We start from the raw sequence: 24,498 nt of genomic DNA on the forward strand, positions 1-24,498 counted from the left end.
CTGGAAATCCTCGCTCAAGAGAAAGAGGGAAGAGAACAAAGACTGGGAAAGAGAGGAAGAAAGGCCCCTAATAAAGAGGACGACAACAGAGAAGCTCAAAAAGAAAAAGAAAGAAAAACAGAGGGTTTTAGTGTGCTTTACCTCGTTGTTGATATCAAACACGCCCTCCTGGATCTTCTCATAGATCTCCTTGGCTGTGTTGATGAAAGCCTGAGACGGAGACAGGAAGCGAGACAGATGAAGCAAAGAGATTCGATTCATATTCGCGCGCCGACTCCTAGAAATAAGTCTGCACCGCTCTTTCGGAGATGTCTTTTTTAAACATAGTTGTTTTCATTGGTCTCATTAGGAAAGAAAAATACAAATTTGGAGGGAGTTTTAGTAGCCAGCAGGGCTTTGAACATCAGCACCCTGGACTTTGCAATTTATGTCATGCCGCGTTAACAACGTCCTCACCGACTCCTGAACCTTTCACAGTAAAACACTAGTCCGGCTTTTATTGAACGGGATGTGCGATTTGTTTTGTGAAATATTTCATCTGGGTGTGGCAACCGTCAGTAAAGTAATGCAGACTTCCTGGTTAGCTGCTGAACATTCGCAAACTATGCATGTGGAAAAACACGCCCTGCAGACAGCAATAAACCCCAGCCGGTGTGTCGTGAGAGCACACGCGTGTTTTAGTTTGTGTCTACGTGCTCCGCGCCTTTTCATTTGCACCCATCAGATTATGCAGAACTTTTCGTAAGGCCACAAAATGACTTGCATTATTGGCAGATAACGTGCAAAATGAGAGGAGGGATACGTTTTGGTTATAAAATAAAATGAAAAAAAAAAACAAACAAATGTAGTCTTAAAACGCTCCATGTGAGAAAATATAATTGTAATAATTAAGAACACATCTCAAGCATCCACTGCTTTTCTATTCACAAAAGAAATAAAACAAACATATTTAGTATGCAGTGAGACAAAAGGATGGTTGAACGAGCTTAGTATGAAGACTGAAGGCAAACAGAAACCTGGTCATTTTGCCCTTTTGCCATTTTTCAACATTTCTAGTTTTGGTCAGTTCACACCCAACTTTTTCCAGGTACCGTCACCGGACATTTTGCACTCCTCCAGCATCAGCTAGTGTCCCCTTTTTGCTCCTACTCTAACATTTGATGACTGTACTGTAAAATGAAATGTAATGGTGTGTCGTTCTGAGCCATTTTGTTTGATCAGGGGTCATAATCTATCCTATTTCATAATCACGCGTTCGTTATCAGACAGTTTCTGAATGTATGTTAATTGGTCGAGGCATGAAGAAATGCCCTGTCATGTCTATGAAGTATGTGCATTACTATGGACATGTCACTAGTTTGTGTACTGCACATGTATTGGGATTAAAGGTTTTACAGCCTTTTACTGCATCTGGAGGGATTTAATTATATTTACTCAGTCATCAGTGTCTTGTTCTGTTCTTTTCTTTTCCAACATTAATAACCTTGACCACCTCTGAGAACCCTCATGTTTTCAAATAACGATTAGCTGAATCATTCAGAAACATAGTGCCATCTGTTGGAGCCTTTAAGGAGACGACATGCAGAGGTGAGTAAATCTTCATCAGCACAGACAGAGAACATGCATAGTGTGGCATGGGATTGAGTAAAGCTACTGTTACACATTAGGGAGTGGTGGATTAGTGGTTAAAGAAAGGTGCTTGCATCCTGGAAATGCTGCAAGTTCCCCGGTCCGAATCCCACAGACTGCCACTCTGGGTCCCTGAAAAAGACCCTTAGCCCCAGAATATTACCCAGGCGCCGCACCGTGGCAGTCAACTGCTTACTAAGGGATGGTTTAAATGCAGAGGAGACATTTTAATTGGATTCACAATAGTTGCAATGATAAATAACGATTATTATATTTCTGTTAGTTCAGTAGCAAATCTGTGCAGTAAACGTAGAGCTGACATTGAATTTCTTTGGTCTGTCCCAAAAAAAATCCTGTAAAGTAACAGATTCATAGAATGTCGATGCCTGAGCTTATTTTGGAGACATTTACTTAAAATTGTGAATCTCTCCTATGCCAATAAAAATGCAAGGCAGATGTGTGCCTAAGCTTTTAGGAAAATGATTCAAAATTATCAAGAAAAAAAATATATTTGCACGGTAAAAGCAAAATAAATCTGGAACATATGCCCTCTTCTGCTAAACACAGCATTAAATTATTTAAAATAAAATCTCTTGGAAGAGAGAATCCGGTTATTTTTAAACACTCATATGCTGATGTCTTATGCTCATACAAGATGTTTGTTAAAAGTTCAACATGTCAATTCCTTTTTTATAGTTGTAACATTTCTTAACAGTGGCTATAGGAGCCTTCTACATTCTTACAGGTTTAGGTATTATAAAGGAGGACCTTGTTAAAGAATACAGTTGTATGTTTGTATAGATCATAAATAAAACCGGACAGGAATTAAAACACACAATCCATCTTTCTATCTCATACACACACAGTTTCTAACAACACTGATAGGATCAAAGTTGATTCAATAAAGTGGAATTAAAGATCCCAGAGCGACTGCCCTATGACTGCAGGTATCGATGCTTCTGTCTCCAGGGGCAGTATCGTATGAGTTACGTCTGAAGGATTTAAACTGTAGAGCAATAACTGGGATAAACTATATGAGAGCCTTCAGCTATGATCCCCACACTAAGAGGTTTACAGACGATTTAACTGGGTAGGCTGATTTCAGAACAAACATACACAATGACATGCAAAAAGAAGCTTTCTCCTCACAAAAATAAATAAAATGTGCTGAGAAACTGAAATTATGTCTCTAACTCCTCCCTGGCACCCCGTCAAAAATAGATGGAGCCAAAGGGCGCACTGTAGTCTACTAGGCTCTGTTCCCTCATGTCCTCTTTCCTTCCTCCCAAATATCTCTACACCTCTCGTTCCTTCATATCTTCCTACCAGGGGAAGATGAAAAGCTGAGATGAGGATTAAACCAAGAACTAATAAAATGTTTAGCAGAAAAAACAAAGAAAAAAAAAACCAGCATAGCACAGGAGGACAGAGAAATAAAGAAGAGGAGAAGAAGAAGCGGGAAGTGGTTGTGGAGAGGATCTTCATGAAGGATTTAGGAGAGGGCAGGGAGGACATGAGACGATGAAAGCATGCTTGCAGGATCTCTCCGTCTGTCTCTAAAGATCATCCCGTCAACCCCAGTGTCCACCCACAGACCCTTGACGACAAACTCTGCACACTGATTGGCTGCTGGATGTCGCTGAGGGAAGGTGGGGTGGAAGTTATGAATATGTATGAACTTTAACTGGTTGATATACTGCTGGAAAATAGGAGGAGAGATGATGGGGGAAGGAAGGAGGAAGAAATGAATGGAAGAGGGCAGGAAGACATAAATGGGAAGAGGACGGAGGACATGCTGGAGGGGAGATGGGGGGGGGGCAAGAAAAGGATGACGAGTGGGAAGGGGGAGGTGAAGTAGGAGAGGTAAAGAGCAAATGATGGACGTCAAGGGATGAGGAGGGATGGAGCGAGCAGAGATGAAGGGGAGGGAGGAGAGGAGCGGTATCAGGAGGATTCAGAGGACACTAATGAGACAAATTAATCATAACACACACACACACACACACACACAGACTCACACCCCTCCCCCCAAATCTTAACCCCAGAAGAGCGCTGCTCAACAGTGTAGTGGATGTGAGCGTTCATATGACAGAGACTGGTCAAGAGAGGGAAGGGGAAAATTATCTATGTAAAAAAAAAACACACACAGAAAGAAAGAGGGAGAGAGGGTGTGATGTGCCTTTAGGTGGCAAGCTGTGCTGTGCAGGATAGGATTAGTTATGTGGTGGAGCTAAGTGAGAAAGGGGTCCCAGAGGAGCAGGCCGTGCGTTCACTGCAACAACACCAGGGGTGTGTCTGCATGCGGGGCGGAGCCATGCATTCAGCGTGCTAACAGCAGTTTAAGATGCTAATGTGATGCTGGCAAGGTCAGGCTCCATCACTGTCATCCGCGCTGCTGCAGCTCTCCAACGTGGACTTTGACTAAATGCATTACTGGTGAAAGGAGAGAAATACTGAAATACTGTATTAACCTTAAAAGAACAGAACCATTACATGTAATGGCGAGGGTGGAATGTAAAACGGTCTTTTATCACAGCTTTTTGTACCAAAAATAATGTAATGATGTTTTTGAGTGGTATAAAAATCATAAAGGTTAAGAACATGAGGGTATGTTTTAGTACATAAATAGGGATAATCTAATGATACTTTAATTTTCTATTGGATTCAAAACTACTACTGCTATCAAGGAACATCCAGCGTCTTTTCTTTCTTCCTATGGTTTATAGCCTGTGAAAAAAACAAAATAAGAAGGGTGTGTGCTTTTTTTGTAAAACCATCCATCATTCAAATCATCAGGACAAGATGCAAAGGATGTATTACAATATAGCAGGTGCGTCCTCCATAGCTGTCATGAGTAAAGAAAATAAACAATCTTAATCCATATCAACTATAGAACTATAGAAAATTGGAACTGAATATTTTAGCTGAAAATCTTTTTCATTATTAAGTGGAGAGAAAATGTTTTCATTCAGATGTTTAAAGGAGCCTTTAGGGTATCCAGAGATAGCTTATCTCTGTGACCTGGATGTATGTTTATATATAAGAGGTGCAACCACAGGTCACAGTCAATACAGCAGCTCAGTCTTCAGCCACACCCGACATCTGACATCCAAACAAGACAACCCTAACCTGTGCATTCTAGAGTTCATTCAACAATTATATATATTTTTGTCTTTAAAAATGTTTATATGATCTTAACTTGCTGTCCCTCTGATCTTACTTACCTTTCCGGTCCCTCAGGTCAGTCCAACAGCAGGATGAAGGTCCAGGATGAACCTCAGAGGGGGCAGATCTTTCTCTACTGCTGCCCCCTCAACTGGAATATCCCCCCCCCCCCCCCCACCGCACATTAGAGGCTCTTAAATTGTTTTTTTTATTGTTTGCAATCTTATTTTCAAGCTGTTATGTGCAGCATAATGTTTCAGCTGTTATTCTTTTAAAGTGCTTTATAAATAAAATTGGTACGGTAATCATTTCAGATACGGTCTCAAACGTCTTGTTAAGGATCTTAAAATGCTAATATTTACCAAAACTATTTTCCAACCTCAAACAAACCAATCCTGAAGGTTAATAGACTGCCTGATATAAATCGGGGGGGGCATTTTCACAGATTTACTCCGAATCTTCAGAGAAGTCCTTGTACAACTGCTCTCTGATCCAGACAGGGCTCTAATTCCAGCTACAGATGTCAACAGGCAGCAAGCAGAAGTGTGAAAGAACAGATAATGGCTGTGAAATTGTGGTGTGGCCTGAGATTTATTTGTCTGCGGGGAAAAGGGCTGTTTGGCATTAGTGTTGACCCGTATGGAGCGGCGTATATTTCACAATGACAGGTGGTGTTTAAAGCTGCTGAGAACCCGGGTTCAGGTAAGCTGGTAACCTTAATACCGTCATTACAGCAGCCATCATCAATTGCTGGTGTGCATATGTAATTACCTCCTCTACATTAGAGGCAGTCTTGGCTGAGGTCTCCATAAATATGAGGCCATGTTCTCTGGCAAAAGCTTCGCCTTCCTCTTTTTTCACCTCTCTCCTCGACTCAAGGTCACTGTAAAAAAACAAACAAAGAATTCAGGTGAGTTCATCTGGAAATCTAAAACATAAAAAGTAGCACAATCCTACGCTACGTGCATTTCTAAAATGCATATAATGTGCACAATTATTCATACCCCTACAAGATTTTTGATCATCATTTTCCAAGCACATGAATTCAGAACATTTCCTGATATCTCTGACTGAATGTTTAAGGCCTCTGTCCTCCAGAAAGGTGAATCTCATCCAAGTCTGGAGTCTTCTTGGAGCTTCTTCCAGCATCGCCCGTACCTAAATCTTTTCACGTTGCTACCATCTCTGACCAGCTTTGCTGCACCTTCTCCACAGCATGATGCTCCCACCCCCTGTGTTACTGTGGAGATGGTGTGTTCAGGGGGAATATTGAACTTATAGAACCAGCACATCTTCTTCCAGATGTTTCAGTGTCTCCTAAATAGTTTGTGGCAAAGTCCTCAAGGTTTTCCTTCTATAGCAGCCATTTCTTGCCAATCTCCCATAAAAGGACAGATTTCTAATGTGCACAACTAACAGACTTTCACTTGAGCTGGGCACTTTCAGGATCTATATATATATATATATATATTTATACACACACATGATGCACCTCTTGCTGTGAACACACAGATCTATACAGTCAGTACAATACTGCCAAAGCTTTGTATCAAAGTAAAAATTCCCAAATTAAAGTCCAGCAGTTTCAGCCCCTTTTTTGTATTTTTTTTTATCCCCAACAAGAAAGAAAAAGGAGGAAAAAAAAACCCTTCCCCTCTAGGATTTTTATTTCTAAAAGTTGTAAAACATTTATTGTTTTCCTTCCTCCTCAAAATTGTGTTTTACTCTGTCGGTCCTTTATATGATAAACTACATACACGACCTTCAGTGTAACAAATTGTGGCAAAGTTCAAGCGGTATGAATACATTTGCATATCCCTTCAGAGAAAGGAACGAGCTCTTGCAGCAAGTTTAACCAAAGGTCTTGGTCCACTTAGTTAATAGTAGAAAACTTCTTTCCTTTAAAAACAGTCCATCAAGATCTGGACGTTTCTTTATGCTGAGGTGGTACTGATAAAGTGCACTCAGACTTTTGATTAAAAATCATTTTCTTACCGTCGAGCGCCTTGCTTTTAGCCGACAGATCTCTCCATGCAAGTTCAAAAATGAACACAAGCTCCAAACTTATTTCTCCTACATAAGAGCGTTGCGTAACCTCCAGCAGCGGAGCTGGCACTTTTTCCCATCACCAGCTGATGTCTGGTGAAAAAGGGAAATCTCCCTAACAAACTTACCAGGAAGGGGGTCAGTACCGCAGCTCAAACGGTATTCTAGGGCAGCCATGTTGACTTAACTTTATCCCACACAGGTACAGACAAAAATGTGAAGCAAGAGAGCGTCTCATGGAAATTTAACCCACCCAAAAAAAACAAAAAAAGAGTCAACCAATAAGAGGCCAGCGTTTCCAACCATTGCCGATGGTCCAGCGTTAAGTAGGCCAGACTGTCCCCGTCACTGTGGAAGAAAGAGACGTTTACCTCTTGTTGCCAATGAGCATGATGACCATATTGGAGTTGGAATGTTGGCGGGCGTCCTCTAACCAGGTCGTCAAGTGGTTGAAGGTGTCCCTTCTGTTGAGCAAGCACAGATTATTATTGTTTTTTTTTTTTGTTGGTTTCAGTCTGACCGCCCTTTGAAACTGGAAGCATAACAGACCAACAATCTGCTGTTATAAATATAAACTAACACCCACACCAAATGAAGTGGCAACAGATTTTACTTTCTCTTGAAAACTGCTCGTCGACGTCTCACTTCCTCTTTTGTTTGACACCGTTTAAGAGAAAATACTTATCTCGTCATCTTCTATGGATTCACACAACACTTAAAGTGTCTTCTGTCTTATTTGATACCAGGTTCCTCTTAAAAAAACAACAAAAAACGCTGTTTTTAATACCCGACATGTGCCCAGGCCCATGCAGGAAGTTTACTGCATTAGAGCATTATTGCATTGCACCAGAACTTGCACCAGAGGTTGGGCCTTCATTGTGCAAACAGAAATGGAGGACTAGAAATTCATGATAACGGCGCTAGAGATTGACGTGAAGCAAGGATTGTTTTTAAGGATGTTTTTTATCCAAAAAACAAAGAAAAGCTGAAAAAACATCAACTAATAATGGGGCTGTAGATCACTGTCCCTTCACTGCGCCCAGAGGAATTCATGCTGGTCCACGGTCCTTTTTTTTTTTTTTTTTAAATGGTGTTAAATATCCCACCCATTAAATTAAAGAGTCTTGTGATTGTGTCAGCATGTTTTTTGTTCACATGTTCTTTTGACTACCAGCTGTGTTTCAGCTGTCTTTCGTGAGGCTACGTAAGAATATTTTAGGGTTAAAATATACATCCTGTTATCCCGTCTGCTTTCCTTTGTTTTTGTTTTTTTTAGGTTCTACCCATCTCCAAATGTTTCCTGGAAAACAATCCATGAATTGTTTAATCTCAGTTAATAGAACACCACTTGCAAATAAAAGGTTCTGCAACGGGCTCCTAAGAATGTGGCTTTACCAGCTGAATTAGATAACTAACCTGTTTAGTGATTTTAAACTGAAATGCTGCTTGTGACACGATAGAAATATTTTAACTCCCGTCTCTGTTCCTCAGGGCTACATTCTTTACCTTGTCTCAAATAGGTTGTCCACGGGTTACATGTTAACTAGTGAAATAATGCAACTCTTTTACTTTGCACATGATATTAAGCTAGATCAAATATAAAAAAGAAAAAAAAAAAAACAGGATTGCTCAGGAGGAGAGATTACTTAAAACTCAATGTTTCATGATAGCTGTGGACTGTATAGTCTTCTGCATTTAAATCAGAGTTAAATTCAGATTTCATTAATGGACATGAACTGGACCGGACTGTCTTTAAAGTGCCTTCTGATGACATTTGTTGTAAAGTGGGACCGCGTGGGTAAAGCTCAGTTTAATTAAACTGAATAAAGATTATCCAGGTTTGTTCTTCAAGGAACCATCAGCATCCAAAGGATTACATGAATCTATTTGTATAAAGCCATTTCACTTCAAAACCAGCTGTTAAACATTCGTGTTTGGGGAATTTTTACTAAAATAAATGCTAAACAAAAGGTTACACGATAGTTATACAAAACATCAGGAGATCATGAGGTCAGCAATAATGTTCAACTTAACATGGCCCAAGTACATCAATACAAGGGATATTTGTTGTATGATACTTCGTTATTCTATGATGTTGAATAAAAGTTTGAGATTAGGACGTTTATATATATATATATATATATATATATATAAAAAACAATCTCTTCCTTTATTAGCTTCCTTCAGCATCAAAATATTGTTCCTATTCGGAATTTCAAATAAAATAGTTAAATATTCACGTACAGCCATCACATTTCATCCATGAACGTTACTCTTTACTATGAAGAAAGGCAGGATTTTAATCAGGCCTCATCAGGCACTTGGTTGTTTTATCCTTTGAGTCCAAAACTGGTTTATTCCAAAAAATGACAGTAAAATCCCAAGTTGCTGACAGGATAAGGCGCCAGCTAAGGGCAGAGCCCAGGAACGCAGCCTTGCTCAACAGAAAGTCACGTGATTCATTTCACGCATTTCGATAAGGTGTTCTAGATGTTGGCTAAACGTCATAAAGTTGAGGAGCAGCAGCTAGTTCAGACATGTCTGCAGTAGCAGCAGGGTGGAGGGAACCTGATGTTATAACAAATTGAGTACAAGCAGAAGGCTGTACCAGGAAAACAGGACTTCAGGAAGGAAGAAATGAATCCGTGGTGCCAACGTTGCAGTCAGGTTTACTTGTCCGGTTTAAAAAAAAGCTACTGAGATGCAGACTAGTGTAGCTTTAATAGCTGTAAGCTGTTCTGAACATGTTTATTATTCCTGATACATGCAGCGCAAAAACAAATACCAGGCTGTTCTTTAATGCTGACGTTTCATTGGAGATAGAATAACGAGCCTTTTCAGTGTCCCTGAATGCCTCCTTAAATGCGTACGATTGGCCGGGTTACCTTGTGATGTCATAGACTAGGAGTGCTCCTGCTGCTCCTCTGTAGTAAGACCTGGTGATGGACCGGAACGACTCCTGGCCAGCCTGCACGGACACATGCACACGTTAGTTAGACGGCAGAGAAAAGCTGAGAAGCTCCAGACATGCAGACGCTTTGCCGAGTCGCCTGAGCTGAAAACACATTTAATAACGAAATTCATTTGAGTGTCCCCGTTTCAAGTCCAGCTCCAGGTTTTCAGCTGCTGAGGAGAAGACAGAGCAGAGCCTGTAACTGGATACAATGGACTTCTGTCTTTCACTCTCCCTACGCCCGTCACAGAGTCACTACTTTCTCTCTGCGAGCGTGTATGACCTTCCAGTTCCTCCATTCACGCCGGACAAAGGGGGGGTCGGATAAGCGGCGGCGTTGAAGAATGCGGCTCAGACGTGTAGCCACCGGGTCACTCCTGACGGTGCATCCAGCTCACCGAGTCACCTTGTACTTTCACTTCCTCTTCCATTATTAACCCTCATTGTCTCACCTTTCCTTTGTCTTCCTGCCATCACTCATCTTTTTCAGTCTCCCTCTCTCTGAGTCCTCCCTCTTTCCACGCGTTCTTGCTACCCACCCCCCCCCCCTCGTCCCAAAGTCTATTCATTCTCTGGCTCCGTTCGGTTGTACATTAACAATGTTGTCTGTGTTCGGCCGGGCCGCGGAGGAAAACAAAACGCCACTCTATCCGAGCAGCTGCGAGTCCTGCTCCGCTCTGACCTCATCTGAAAAGCCAGACAGTCAGACAGACACACGAGCAGCAACACCAAGTCAATGAATCATTCAGCAAGTCAGAGCACCAGGCAGCTAGTTTGTCTCCCAGAAACACGCGGGGGAGGGGGGAGGGGGGGGTCCGGAGAACTAGTCAGCGGCCTAACCAGCTAGCGGGGAAGCTAACGGGCTGGTGAGCCGAACATCAAGCTAGCTGCTCAATGAACAGTTGGCGAGTTATTCAGAGAGCAGTCAACCAGCCTGCGTTGCTATTAGTGAATAAATGATAAATAAGAGTGTAAGAGAGGGAACACTGGGTCTGTCTGCCATCTGGCCAACAGGCTTTTGTGCAGAAACACACACACACACACACACACTTATTCATATGGCAAGTGCAGCCCACACAATGATCCGAATGGGTTCTCGGTTAGCGTTCTTGGTGGCGGTGTATGATTGCACAAATCCCACCAGGAAACAGAAGCCGCGCCTGGCAGGGTTTCAGTCTGAAAGTCTTTATACCTGCAGAGCCAGGTGGACTCCACTCATTGTCCAGCGGGAACCCCAAACACGCAGCGGAGACACACTAGAGCCGGCACAGATGCTCAGCAGGCCGCTCTAGTCCTCCCTGTCAGCTCCTTTGATGGAGCTCTGACTCCACCTGCTGGACAGATGCTTCACTGCATGGACACGATATACTGCCCCCGCCTGGTTTGGTTGAGAACGGCTCAGGCTGCTTTTACAGCACAGAGGAAGACAATAAACCTTAAACGCCTCAGAGTTACTGCTGCGGTGGGGGGCCCTTCAGCCTCCAACCTTATGTGACGTTAATATTCAGAGTAGACTATTCAAGCATCAAGGGTCCAACCCCACCACCTCATGGATAGAATTAATATTTTTGTTGTTAAACCCAATAACTTGTAGAATCTGTTGACACATAATGGCTAAACACCACATTATGAGGCTAGGAAATTGCAACAGATTGGAGTTTGGGCCAGAGGTAAAACTTTATGAGTATGAAAAAAGTTCATTATATGTATGACAGCAGGCACATTAGCTCCCTGAAGGTTTTATCAGGCTGCTGTAACAAAAACAAAGCAGTCAAAGATCAACCACAGAGCAAGACTTCAGCATATAACAGACAGGAAGGGGTCCAGCAAAGTGGCTGCATTTGTTGCTCTATCGCCATCAGTGTCTTTCTCTACAGGGACGTGGAAATGTAGGCAGTCTCAGAAATCCCAGAGTTTCAGTCAGGATCTAAATACACACAGTGACAGAGGTTTTCAAGCACATACGTTTTTTTAAATATACTAATGTCTGTACGCTGCTGGCGTTGTCACCGGGGTCAAGCTCCTTGATTGTACACAATCATGACCCAATAAAGCTGATTCAGATTTCCACAATGCTATCACTGCAAAAAGGAACTAAAAGTAAGTACAATTTTCATGAACTGAGTGTATTTTTCCTTGATTTGAGCAGCTAAATAAGACTATTTGCCAATGGAATAAGATCTTTGCACTTAAAATAAGCACATTTCATCTCCATCGTCCTATTTCAAGTGCATGATATCTAATTATCTTATTTTAGGGGTAAAAATGCTCATTCCACTGGCAAATAGTCTTATTTAGTTGCTCAAATCAAGGGAAAATATACAAATTTTAATAAAGATCAACTTACTTTTAGGTCCCTTTCTGCTAAATATGATGCTTAAACCAGACTCCATCCGAATAAATCTAATTATGGCTCCTAGCTCCTGCTCCTTGATCTTTCACGGGGTCAACAGTAAGGAGTGTATCGTGGGGAGGAGCTGAATTCGGACAGCCTTTAACTCAGACGTCATTACGAGTCGGAAGTCAAATCTGCTCTGCGGACATTTTATTTGATTTCCATGAGGTGGGTTGTGTTTATATGTCATGTCACACAAAGGATGGAGGGGTTCCTTAGCGCTGGTAAGGGACGTCGTGAGGTTCCTAGGCTAAAGGAGCTTTGAGAGGAAGCATACAGGCTCCTTTTCCTACCTCCTTCCTGATTGGCTGCACTATTCAGCACTTATGGCGACCGCTGACACACTTCTGCTTTGGCTAAAGAGTCCTCAGCAAAAACAGGTATTAGGGTGGAGCCCCAGTTTAAAGTGTTCTTGATCACTGGAATGATCAAGTTTTTGTTTAAAAATACAAAAACAATTTTTAGAACAACTGCTCCGAAACAAGCGGGTGATATTGCCTCTGCTACTGGCGGAAATAATTCAAGACGTCTGACAGAAGGCCAGAAAACCCATTTTAAATACTGTTCTTGTATTGCATTATAGATAGCATACATTTTACGTTGTGAGAACAAAAAGCAGTAATTCATTAGTTCAACAGAGACCTGCATGCGAGTCAACAATAAGGGGAGGAGCTGAACCGCATTCAAGAGATTATTTACCGTATCCCAGATCTGCAATTTGATCTGTTTGCCATCTATAGTGATCATCCTTGCTCCAAACTCCACACCTAAACGGGTAAAAAACACAGAAGAAGAAATGAGTATGCTTAAAGAAGTCTGACTAATTAATCAAACAATTTAAAAGGCTTGCACAAGATAAACATCCACAGACTAAAGAGGGATTTTGTGGCTCGTGAACTAATAGGAGGAGCGCAGAAAGAAAGAAAAATAGACTGGGACATAAAGATAGATCCACTTTATTTTCTCAGTATAGTACGGCTTAATTCTTGTGTTATTAGCGCACGTCTACTCGACGGAGATTAGAAAATTACCTGGATACTTTTCTTCAGCTGTGAGATGCAACTAATTAAACTGTTGTTAAACCATCTGTATTCAGAATGGCTTTTTTCCGAGATGAGGGACAAACGCGACGCGCTTCCTGTCAAACCCCGTTCATGTAAAACAAATACTGCCGCCGACCCAGCCCTGCACTGATCATTGGAAAATCTGTTTGCACAGGCGGTGCAGACATGTTCTGAAAGACGAGCTCTGCTTCCCAGGCTTACATCAAACGCTCGCGCCGCGTCTGATTCACATGCAGCACCGCAGCGAGCTTTTTAACGCGGGCGTTGCTGCGACCGCCAAAGAGTTGGCTAGAAACGGACGCTTTCTGCCCACAGATGTGCACGCAGCGCAACAAAGAGGGAACCTTTAAAAGATTATCCTCCTTAATAATATAGGTGCAATTCAAATAAGCTGTTAACCATATTTAACTGTGTATTATGTTAATAATGTTAAATAATGAATACTCTTTCAAATTTAAGACAAATAAAAAAAAAAGTGTGAAAGTATAAATAAAAATAAGGAACTCTGTAAAAATGCTTTTATTCCTCTGCCGTGGATCACTTTTGATCAACATACATTTCTGCACTGCAAAAACGGAACTATAAATAAGTAAAATGTTCTTAAAATGAGAGTATTTGTCCTTGATTTGAGCAGGTAAATAAGATGATTTGCCAATGGAATAAGATTTTTGCACTTAAAATAGGAACAACTCATCTTCATCATGTTATTTCAAGTGCAGGATATCTAATTATCTTATTCTTTATTAAAATTCTCATTGTATTGGCAGATAATCTTATTTACCTGCTCAAATCAAGGACAAAAACACTAAGTTTAAGAACATTTTACTTATTTTTAGATCCATTTTTGCAGTGTGCCTTCAAGCGCACCCAAACCCACGCTGTTTCTAAAGATTCAGAGGAATCACATCAGATCAATGACTTTGTGTCAGTGGGACAAATTTAAAATAAGCCTGGGGTGTTTTTTTTCTTCTCTTTGGATGTGATTGATCTGTCTGTAACAAAAGAAAAAAATCTGAGAAATAAACGAAGAGCAGCAATTAAGCACTTCTTATTAGCCAACTCGCATTTCTGATGCCTTTCTCTTTTGTTAGTATTGCACCAGGTTTGTGTGAGCAATTAGTCATCAATACTTTATCACAGCACCTAAATGGTTATACTTATGTCTTTACTTACCGATGGTGAGGTCGTGAACTGGCTGAAACCTCTTGTCTGTGAACTGTAGTAATAGACATGACTTTCCCACACCTACAAAAGAAAACACAAACAAAAGAGGGAAAGACGTACGTCAAAAAAAGCATGCCAAAAATATTGAACCGACTAGGAAAAAAACCCAACAACCTGAAAGTCAAATTAATCAAAAGGCTGAATTTACACACACAGCAAAGAGATGCATCGGTGTTTGTAGGTGACGGAGCTGGGCCTTAATTAAACACAACAGGAATTATAGCCTTAAAATCAAATATCCATGCATGGTTAGCATGGGAGCCAGCATCCAGTTCAGAGGAGCCCAGCAGGAGAGCTCACACTTGTTCTGCAGCGCCCGGCTCCTGCTAGCGGTTAGCGAGTTGAGTGACCAGCTGGCCGCCTCCTACATGTGATACCGTTGGGTCCCCCCCCACCCCTTCAAAGGCCACTAATGAATCTGCTTGTGATTAGCACTACGCTACTCGTGGCTCCTTTTCCAAATGCTGCTCTCTGCCACGGATCCGAAACGCTTTAATGACAAAGACCGAAACCGTCGACATTCTGTCCTTTCACACGTCGCCTTCAGGTCCTTTTAACTCCACTGAAACGCAACACAGGAAATGATTGGATTCAATTAGCTAGAGGTTGCAAACGGAGGCCTTTTAACCCATTCTGATGCAGCCATCAGGTGATTTCAGAGAAGAAAGCATTATTTCTTTAACAAATGACATAACTTACAATTAAAAGTAGCTACTCTGAAGAAAATGGACAAACTAAAATATAAAGGTATATCTCCATACACACAGCAGCTCTTTATCTGGTGCATTCTAAGTTTAACTTCAACATTAAAAAAAAAAGGCAACTTATTTCACATGTCAACCCATAAAGTGAAACTCAGATATTTAACACAAAATCGTTGTTGAAGGAAGCTGGCTATTCTGAGCGCTGTATCCAGGTACATCAATGGAAAACAGCGCACAGAGAAAAGGGATGACCAGAAATCTGAGAGAACTGTGAACCGAATTCAAGCGTTTACAAGATGGACTGCAGGGAAACATGACATTGGGACCACCACTGACCCACTCCCTCGCTTTCAATCATCATGCTGCTTCCACTACGCTCCTAAAACTATACAATCTTGGTAATTATGATTTATACCAGGGGAGGGCATAACAGAGAAAGTCCATTCAACTGTGCAAATATACTATTAGCATACAAGGGTCGTCAAGATATTCAATGTCTCAATAAAAACCATACTAAAAAAATTGTTCAGAGATAGCGGTTTGTGTCAAAATTGATGTAAACTGACCCGTTCACATTAGAGTTCAGCCAAAAAAATAAAAGAAAAAAACCTTTCTCTGTTCTACTGTGGTACGAATAAACGCAGGGAAACGTTCATCAGCTCAGTCAGCTAATAAGCAGTGAAGCAACAAACACTCCTACGTTTAGTTTTAAAAAGGTACTGGAAGTGAACGTGGTCTAGAACAGGTGAAGCTGACAATTAGAGCAGAAAAGAAAAAAGTAGGAATCGGCATAAACCCGTCGTGCTGCTGTAGTCGATCACTTAAGAACATATAATGCTAAATTATCAGGACGGCAGAAATGGTGCAGGGCTGCTGCTGAAAACATTAGCATGGACCAGATAATTAGTTACACTGGAAAAAAATACATTTTGTATGCGTCAGATCCACGTTTGTTTTTGTATACAATGATTTGGCCCCAAGTAGTAAAATTTATTTGTATCATCAGCAAATTGAGGCAAGTAAGATAACTGATGACTGAATCAAAAAGGTACGTACTTCAATAAAGGATATTAACACTTATATTATTTGTGTTATGTGGTCTACGGTTTTACAAAGCTTGAAAAGGGCACTTAAATTATACATTTCTCTAAAGGAGGCCTGAATATGGAGGACCAGAAATGACAGAATTAAAACTAAAAGCAGACATTTATTAATGCCCCAATAAATAAATACACCAGACATGTACCAATTAATGAAAAAAATACAAATTATTTTATATTGATTAATGTGTCCTTATTTTAAAAATGGAATTTACTTTACCACATATTTATAATGTAATCGACCTTCTGGATTATTGGTCAATCTGAAGGAAGAAACAGAAGTATAGAACTACACTCCTATACTAATCGTGGAGTTAGATCGGTGTGTGCTTATGGAGACGGACCTGTAAGGGACATAAAGCCATCTAGAAGTAGAACATGGGAATAAAAAAGTAAAATTTAAACCACATGATGGAATAAATTATATGTTGGAAATAGAGAAAAATATGTGACGGTCAATTAAATTCTAGAGCATGCAGTAAAGTAAATAAATGGCATTTTAAATAAAGACATCAATGAAAAAGGATTTCACGTTACATTTGAGGTGTATTGGGTTATTTATTGGACAATTACATATTTCAGGTTTTTTTAATCTGTCAGTTGCGGTAAATGTCTACTTGCGGAAAGCCTGAGTTCCTTTAAATCGATTTTAAACACATTTGTTTAAAATTGCCTTTGAATGTTCTAGTTAAACTGTTTTACTGTTTTTAATGTTCTTTTTTGTTTCTACATTCTATCCCTACTTGCTTTTATTCCTATATTTTAATCATGTAAAGCACTTTGCATTGTCTCTGTACTGAATTGTGCTATATAAATAAATTTGCCTTGCCTACTTATTAGTTTAGCTGTAATGAAGAAAATCAAAAAGTTTGTCATTATTTGCTCTTAGTGGTATCGCATATTGAGTATTTTGAGTGTACAGGCATTTTAAAATTTTTGTATTGTGACATAACAACCTGATAGTTTGAGGAGTTTTAATAGATGGCTCCTGAAATACAAAACATTGCGATACTGTGCATGCATTGTTTTTGTCAAGCTCAATATTCTTTCAGTATACTACAAAAAAAATAAAATAAACAAGCATTATGTACATTTGAAAGTGTGCGAGTAAAAAAGATGCAAAGAGGTGTGGATGGACTGCTAATGAGATTGAAACAGAGAGAGAGACACACAAGGAGGTGGCAGAGCAACATGATGCGCCTCCTCTGTGGTTTCCAAGGATGGCCGCTGCTAGGCAGTGGCGTTGCTAGGCAGGGACAGGGTGATGACGACGCTGCCGGACAGAGGGATGTGACGGAGGAGGGCTACGTACAAGTTGAACAATCACACCATCATCGGCTGTAGCACACTGATGCTGCTGGGTACTGAGGGTTAAAACAGAAAACCTTATTCTACACTGTGTCACCTTGTTCTCAGGTGGCCAAAGCGGCCACAGTACTTCTCAAACTCTTTGTCGTCTGGCCAAGTGGTCACAACGTTGGTGCGTATGCTGCAGAAACCTGTTGACAGCGACCTACGATGACGGCCTGGTGGGCCATGATGGTGAGAGTGGCTACAATCAGGAGTAATTAGTGGGGAACTAGGTAATGTTGCTAGAAAGGCTCCTTCATCCGGTTCCAGGCTGTGATAATAACGCCTCATCATATCTTACCATGCAGAGGTAATCCGTACCGCACACATGCACAACACAACAAAAAGGTCTGAGAAAGTACAGGCAGAGAAAAAGGGAAGGAAACATTTGCAGATTATATATCAGGACCTTCATACAGTTTTCTGTATAAGTCTGCTTCTCAGAAAAAGGTTTTAGCTTGAAAAAAATAAATAAAAAACATCACAAATGGAAATATAAGAGTCATAAGCAGAGCAGGTGAGGGAACATTAGTTTAAATCAGCCAAGAAGAACGACGAGGCACAGCCAGGTTAAAGCTGTCACCATGAGCAAAGTTTTAAAGCTGTACGCTTTTAGAGTCTTTTTAATGAGTGCCGACGTTTCCCTGGTTGTACCAGGGAATAATAACCCTCCCCCACCTGTTGTTGTGCACTGCCAGCCAGCTGGCTGAAAGAAGGCCACTGCAGCCTTCCCTCGCTCACCAGAAAAAGCAAGTTTGGTTGTCTGGAGACAGACACAACAAACAAACAAAGTGAGCAGTGCTCATCTCTCCAGCTGCTGAGGGCATCTCTGTCAGAACGGCTACCTGAGCCTGACTAACCAGACAATATCCGCTTTGTTACTCTGCAAACAGCAGAGTGACTAAAACGTCTAACACCGAGCACGACGCGCACCTTACAATTCAATTCAGCAGATATTTGCTCTGTAGTTTTAGGTTTATTTATAAAGGTCACTGAAGAGATATAAAAAAGCCAAGTGTGATAAATAAAAGAAGTTAGATCATGTTGGACGTTTTTGTTTTACATTTTGTGTAAATTATGCAATCTTGTGAAACTGGAGTTTTACTACAAACAATACTACATATATACAAATGTATCAAAAACAAAAAAATATAAATATATACGCATAAGAAAACAGAAACTTGTAATCACGGTGAATAACGGCCACTCTCTGACATTTAGGTTCACATCTTAAACCCGCCTGGAAAATCTCTACTAAAAATAAACCGTGGGAAGATGAGAGACAGTCAGATTGTGTTATTCTGACGCTTATCCAACATTTTATTATCCTGCAGGCTCTACCTCCTTTTTATCTGCTTTTTTTGTTTTGGTAGGACAGCTCAACAACTAAACTAAACCCAGAAGATTAAGACATGGCTTTCAAAATGTTTTGATGGGCAGCGGTTCCCCATGAGAACGGACAAAGATCCTCAGGTGAAGCGGGTTCCTCCTTCCGGCCCACCAACCTACGACAAAATATCACAACATTACGCAGCAAAGTGACACAAAGCCAGGAAAACTCAGCTAGTATGATCAGTTTCTAAAACTGAGACTTGAACTGTAGTCATAGCAACTAGTCCTTCATGACTAACATCCTTACAAGCTGTTCAGAAACATGGACTAATGCTTAGACAGGAATGCTTTGCTTTACAAATTAAGCCCTTTCTGAAGGCATAATGGCTTAATATGCTTCAATAAAACATTCTCCATTCTGAAGAAGAAATTATACGATAGACTAGAGTTTTCCTCCTTTTCATAGCTTAGCGTGTCAGTGCCATGTATGAAAGTTAGAAGGCCATTAAGTGTTAAACACAACGTAGCGGCTGACTAATGTCCTGCATGGCAGAAAATGAAAGAAGGAGGATGACTAACAGCAGTATCATCTGGGCTTATTTCACTTAAGTTGCTTTCAAGTAAGCGAGCGGCAGGCTGACAAAAGCAGCAGGAATTCGGTCCCGTTTACAAAACCCAGCGTTTTAGACGACGCCCCAGAGCTCGGGAAGGTAAACAGCAGCCTGATGTTTCCTATTAAACGAATAAGCGCATCAGAAATAGGTTCGTTGGGGAGGATGTGTCGGTTTTCAGCGGGCCGCTCGGCTGTGTAACCTGAAGCTTTGCAAGGTCAGCAGGCTGCATCACAATCCCTGCTGAGGAGTCCGGCTCGGTGTCAGTCCACAGAACCCGTCACAGGCCGGTCCTCCTGAAACCTCAGTCATATGACAGCTGGGAACCACATCGATGACTCGGCTGAAATTCCCCGTTTGGAAAATGACGTCTTGCCAAACTGAGCTTAAAAACAACATTAGAAATCCCAGAGGACTGGGATAAACCGTCTTTAATGTTGCCTCTTCTTTATATCTCATTTAGATGTGTTGCCTTCCATTTCATGCATTATTTAGCTTATTTTTTTTTTTACGAAAAATGTCTCGGGTATAACATTGTGCATGCAGCAATAAGTAGCTCTGCCATGAACATTTCATTAAAGCAAGCGGGGGAATGTTATCCAGCGTATCTTCCCCTGGCAGATCTAAAGTAACCCTTTAACTTTATCGACTCGTTTCGTCCGACTAAAGCCACATTAACTTTTTGGAGAGGTCCAATCAGAATCCTGACTTAAAGTTGACGGAGAATCTGTGGAGGAAGCGGGAGCTTGGGGTAACGGCCAGGAGGCTGACTATTATTAAAGACCTGGAACCATTCACTAAAGAGAAACCATCAGTGGAAACATGTAAAAAGCTGGACAGCAATGATAAATGGTGGATTTCTGTAATGGTGAGGGGCTTTTCAACCCATTACTGAGGTTAGAAATAATTTGACACGCCACTTTCCATAGATGTTAATAGAGGGGCATTATTTGAATCAAAAATGAGAGCCACTACACGCTGTCTTGTAAGATTTTGGAGAACACCTGTCATTTCCGACAAAGAAACAAAGTTCTCAGTTGTATGAAAATATCTGCCTGTACTGGAAGCAGAGTCAATCATTTTGAAGCTTAACAGCTTCATCAGATCATGAAAAATCATGGTGACTGATGGGAAAACTCATTTAAAGTTAAATTGAAACTTTCTATGTCTACAGATTAAAGTGGAGCTGGAGGAAGAAACATGTTTTCTAATATCTGCTGCTGCACCTCAAACCATCCCAATAGTGAAGTCAGACTTTTTCAGACGAGGCTGGATCTTGGTATGAAGTGTCCCTGCAGACAGACAGTTACATCTATCAACCTATGCAAAGGTTTTAAATACTTAAATTTGCTAAAATGTTTAATCTTACTGCTCCTTCTGGTTAAAGTCCTTATATTGAGATGCCAGAGAGGGACTAACCAGAATAACGGCCAAACAGGCTACCATACTTTCCACTTGTTCACCAGTAAGACTTAATGTAGTTGTTTGGAAATATTCTTGGTTCGATAAAACGCAGAGTTATGACGTGGAAACGAGACGCTCATCTATACCGTTATTCAGGTCAGACGGTTTATGTCAATGAAATCTCTGCACTGCATGGCCTTGAAACCTAATTGAAACAGAATTCCCATTTTTCTCTTGAAGAGTTCAATCAATAATTATTCACTCCTGGACGCGCTAACTGCTGCCTTGCATAACAGAACAAAGTCTCCTGTCTCTCTTCCACGCTGGACGGAGGCCTGGCAGGTGTGATCCGGGAGGAGCGCCGAACAACACAGACGACGTACGGGGAGAATAAACGGAGGCCGTTCAGGCGTAAGCAGCTACTACACACCCACAGCACCATGGCGTTTCTCCCAGGCAGCGCTGGTATACAAATCTGACCTTTCAGAAAGGCCCCGAGACAACCTGCCGATTAAGACCTTTGACAAAGAACAAAATCACTTTAGAAAAATTACGTTTGCAACGCAGAATCTGATCTACGAGAATAAATCCATTTCTGAAACCTAGAGCCAAAGTATTGATATTTTTACGCGTCTTTGCTGGGAAGTTGCTCCTTGTGTCCAAAATGCAGCACGTGCATGAAAAGAAAAACAAACCACTGACTGGAAACGAGTCGTCCTCGTTCTCCAAGAGGAAGTCTAAAGACTTGTTGCACATCAGCAATAACTGGATGAGCCGAACTGATGGAATCTGGTCAGCATTGCTACCGGATCCTGTTGGACCGCATACAGACACACGGTGCGTCTCGCTGATGGCGTCGGGCCTGTGCAGGCAAGACCGCAACCTGAGGGATGACCAGGACTCACTCAGGACTTTAGTGACTTTCTGGATCCCTGACATCATGACATCAGGGGGCAGATTGGTGACACGGGGCACACGAAATGACAGCTGCTACACTTTTCCCCTCACAAGACACTGAAAACGGGCCGGGGATGATTTCCGGTTGCGTAAAAAGTGTACAGCTATTTTACAAAAAGCACAGCTGGTTTCATATTTTGTTAAACAGCTAATATCAGACTCACAACCAGGCCAGACTAATTAATCAGCTGATATTAGAGCGCTCTATTGGTGTTACTCCATAGGGAGCAGAATTAACGTTATGTTAAATAAATATACATTTAAAACTCTACTTTTAGAATTAGTGTGTTTCTATTGCTTTGCCAATGTATCAAAATCAAGATAATTCGTGTTAGAACTGCAACTGTATTAGAACATTTTTGCTTTTTATGTTTTAAATGAAGGCAATTAGTTCATTTTTTGTTTCAAATATGCCTGTTAATACTAATATATATATATATATATATATAAAAATTAAAGACTAGTTACCATAGTGTGAGGATCTCATATCGACCCATGCCTATTCAGATGTGTAAATCTATTTAGCACTGGGATAAGATTTTATTTTATGTGTTTACTAAAGAAACACCAGATGTGGGGTGGAAAAAAAACTTTGGACTAATATGATTATTAGACAGCTTTGTCTATCCCAATCACAGCCATCTATAGACGGGCTATTATTATTAACTTTTAGGTATAAACCTGAAACACACAAAAAAAGATCAACGTGGCTAATAAGAAACACTTTCAAAAAGATCATACTGAACACGGGTAAGAAGAGGAAAATGTTTTACCATTTCAAATGTATAATCTGTACAGTGTCAACATATGAAAACCCTAAATAACTTAATCACGTAGATTATTTTTGTTTGATTTTTTTTTTGTTTAACTGCTCTTTTAGGAGAAGGAACCTGCTTCTGACGACACATCTGGGCAGTGAAAGCATCCCTGGCACACATGTAACCCAGGGAGGACCTCAGCGGCCCCTCGCCCAGGCATTTATCACTAGAAAATGACAGGAGGCAGCACAACACGATGCTGTTTCGCAACCACCTTCAGGTCAACACGCTGTCCATCAGCAGACTCTCAGCTGGCTGAAATTAGAGTAGGGTCCTCACATGCCTGTAACTCAGTGCAGATCCGTGCCTTGCTTTAATCTGACGCTTTCTTTAATTGAAGTTTGCACATTGAGCTGTGCAAAGATGATCCTCGTTACAACATAGCTGCTATCACACCAGTCACTCTTTCTAACGCTGTTATCTCATCTTTGAGATGCAGCAAGATTAGAAAAATGCACCTGCTGGCTCACCGCAAGCTAACTCAACAGGCCCCCCCCATTAGTAAACACATGATAGCCTCGTCTGCATAATTACCGGGAGGCCAATTAAGATTAAACGCAACCTTAAACTCCACAGCTTCCTATTTTTATTTATCTTCCCAGAAGAAAATACCATTTTAAATCGTGAACATAAACGTAATCGGTATTTGGAGGTGCCTCTACGCCATTTCAGTGGGATATTTGAGGCTTTAGCTTCAGGCCTTCAATAATATGTGGCCATGCTAACGTTAGCTGCTACTGGCGGTGACTATTCTTCGGGAAATATACTCCACGCGTTGAGTTTTGTCCCCCCTCGTAAGATTTTGGGATCCACCGTGACGGTAATGTGCGGTCGTGACAGCTGTTGCTGGACATTTACTACATGCTAAGCTGGTTAGCGGGTTGGGCTAACACCCCCACCCTCGACGCAAAACGGACAAAAGGCCAAACATCTGCCGGTATAAACACCCGCGGCGGTCCGGGGGAGCACGGCCAGAGCACGCGTTCACTTCCCCTCCCCACTGTCACCGTGTTTTAGACGTGTTCCGCTGTGTTAACACGGCAGAACCGGAGCTGTCATCCCACCCCTATGGGTCTCTGCTTTTACCACGTCATTGGACTATCCAACACTGCGGAAACACCGCGCTAGCTGCTAGCTAAGCGGCTAAAATGCAGCTTACCCGTGTCCCCGATGATGATGTATTTGAAGAGATACGCGTACGCCATGGCCCCTGGTTGTGGCGGTCGGCCGTGTGAACCGTTGCAGTTTCGTAAAACCGAGCGAGAGACGTGTGGAAACAGAAGCTGGAGGATCGTTAGCCTGTTTTTTTTTTTTTTCCTCTATCGGTGCTCAGGAAGGAACAATAAACAGCCAGAGCCTCGGCTCAACGTCACACGGTCCGCCCTCGCCACGCTACAAAATGATGTGTTCAAAGACTGCTCGGAAACTTCACGATGTGTTTCCTTTCTTCGGACGACGTCAAAAATTCCAGAAATTCAGTGGTAACTGCACTCTGGTTATTTAACCTAAACATGAACATCTACGTTCTGGCGTGTTTACTGCTATTAACAGAAAACTCCAACGACTGTTATAAAATAGTATAAATTGTTAGAAATGTGAAGTCTCTCTAGCGCTACTTACAGGTGGCCATGGTTACCACAGTCCACAAGAAAACCTTTTTGCTTTCAAGGGAATGTTTTCTCTTGTATGACAGGCTTGTATTTGAATTTCTGTTGTATCTTGAGAGTTAATGAAAGACAGGAACAG

The 24,498-nt window shown here is 41.3% G+C and overlaps 1 protein-coding gene across 1 annotated transcript in view; it reads right to left on the reverse strand.

Moving 5' to 3' along the window:
• The window catches only part of rab2a (RAB2A, member RAS oncogene family), a 30,876-nt gene extending 6,723 nt beyond the window's left edge, over window positions 1–24,153 (reverse strand). Inside the window, exons 1-7 of the mRNA XM_012882808.3 lie at window positions 23,912–24,153; window positions 14,426–14,497; window positions 12,888–12,955; window positions 9,726–9,808; window positions 7,212–7,304; window positions 5,566–5,677; window positions 142–210 (exon numbers count right to left, since the gene is read on the reverse strand). Coding sequence (XP_012738262.1) covers window positions 142–210; window positions 5,566–5,677; window positions 7,212–7,304; window positions 9,726–9,808; window positions 12,888–12,955; window positions 14,426–14,497; window positions 23,912–23,957 — 543 coding nt within the window. The 5' untranslated portion in view covers window positions 23,958–24,153. The remainder of the gene's footprint in view (window positions 1–141; window positions 211–5,565; window positions 5,678–7,211; window positions 7,305–9,725; window positions 9,809–12,887; window positions 12,956–14,425; window positions 14,498–23,911) is intronic.
• Between the last annotated feature and the right edge of the window lie 345 nt (window positions 24,154–24,498).

Source organism: Fundulus heteroclitus, unplaced genomic scaffold (genome assembly GCF_011125445.2).
Source record: "Fundulus heteroclitus isolate FHET01 unplaced genomic scaffold, MU-UCD_Fhet_4.1 scaffold_94, whole genome shotgun sequence".
NCBI lineage: Eukaryota > Metazoa > Chordata > Actinopteri > Cyprinodontiformes > Fundulidae > Fundulus > Fundulus heteroclitus.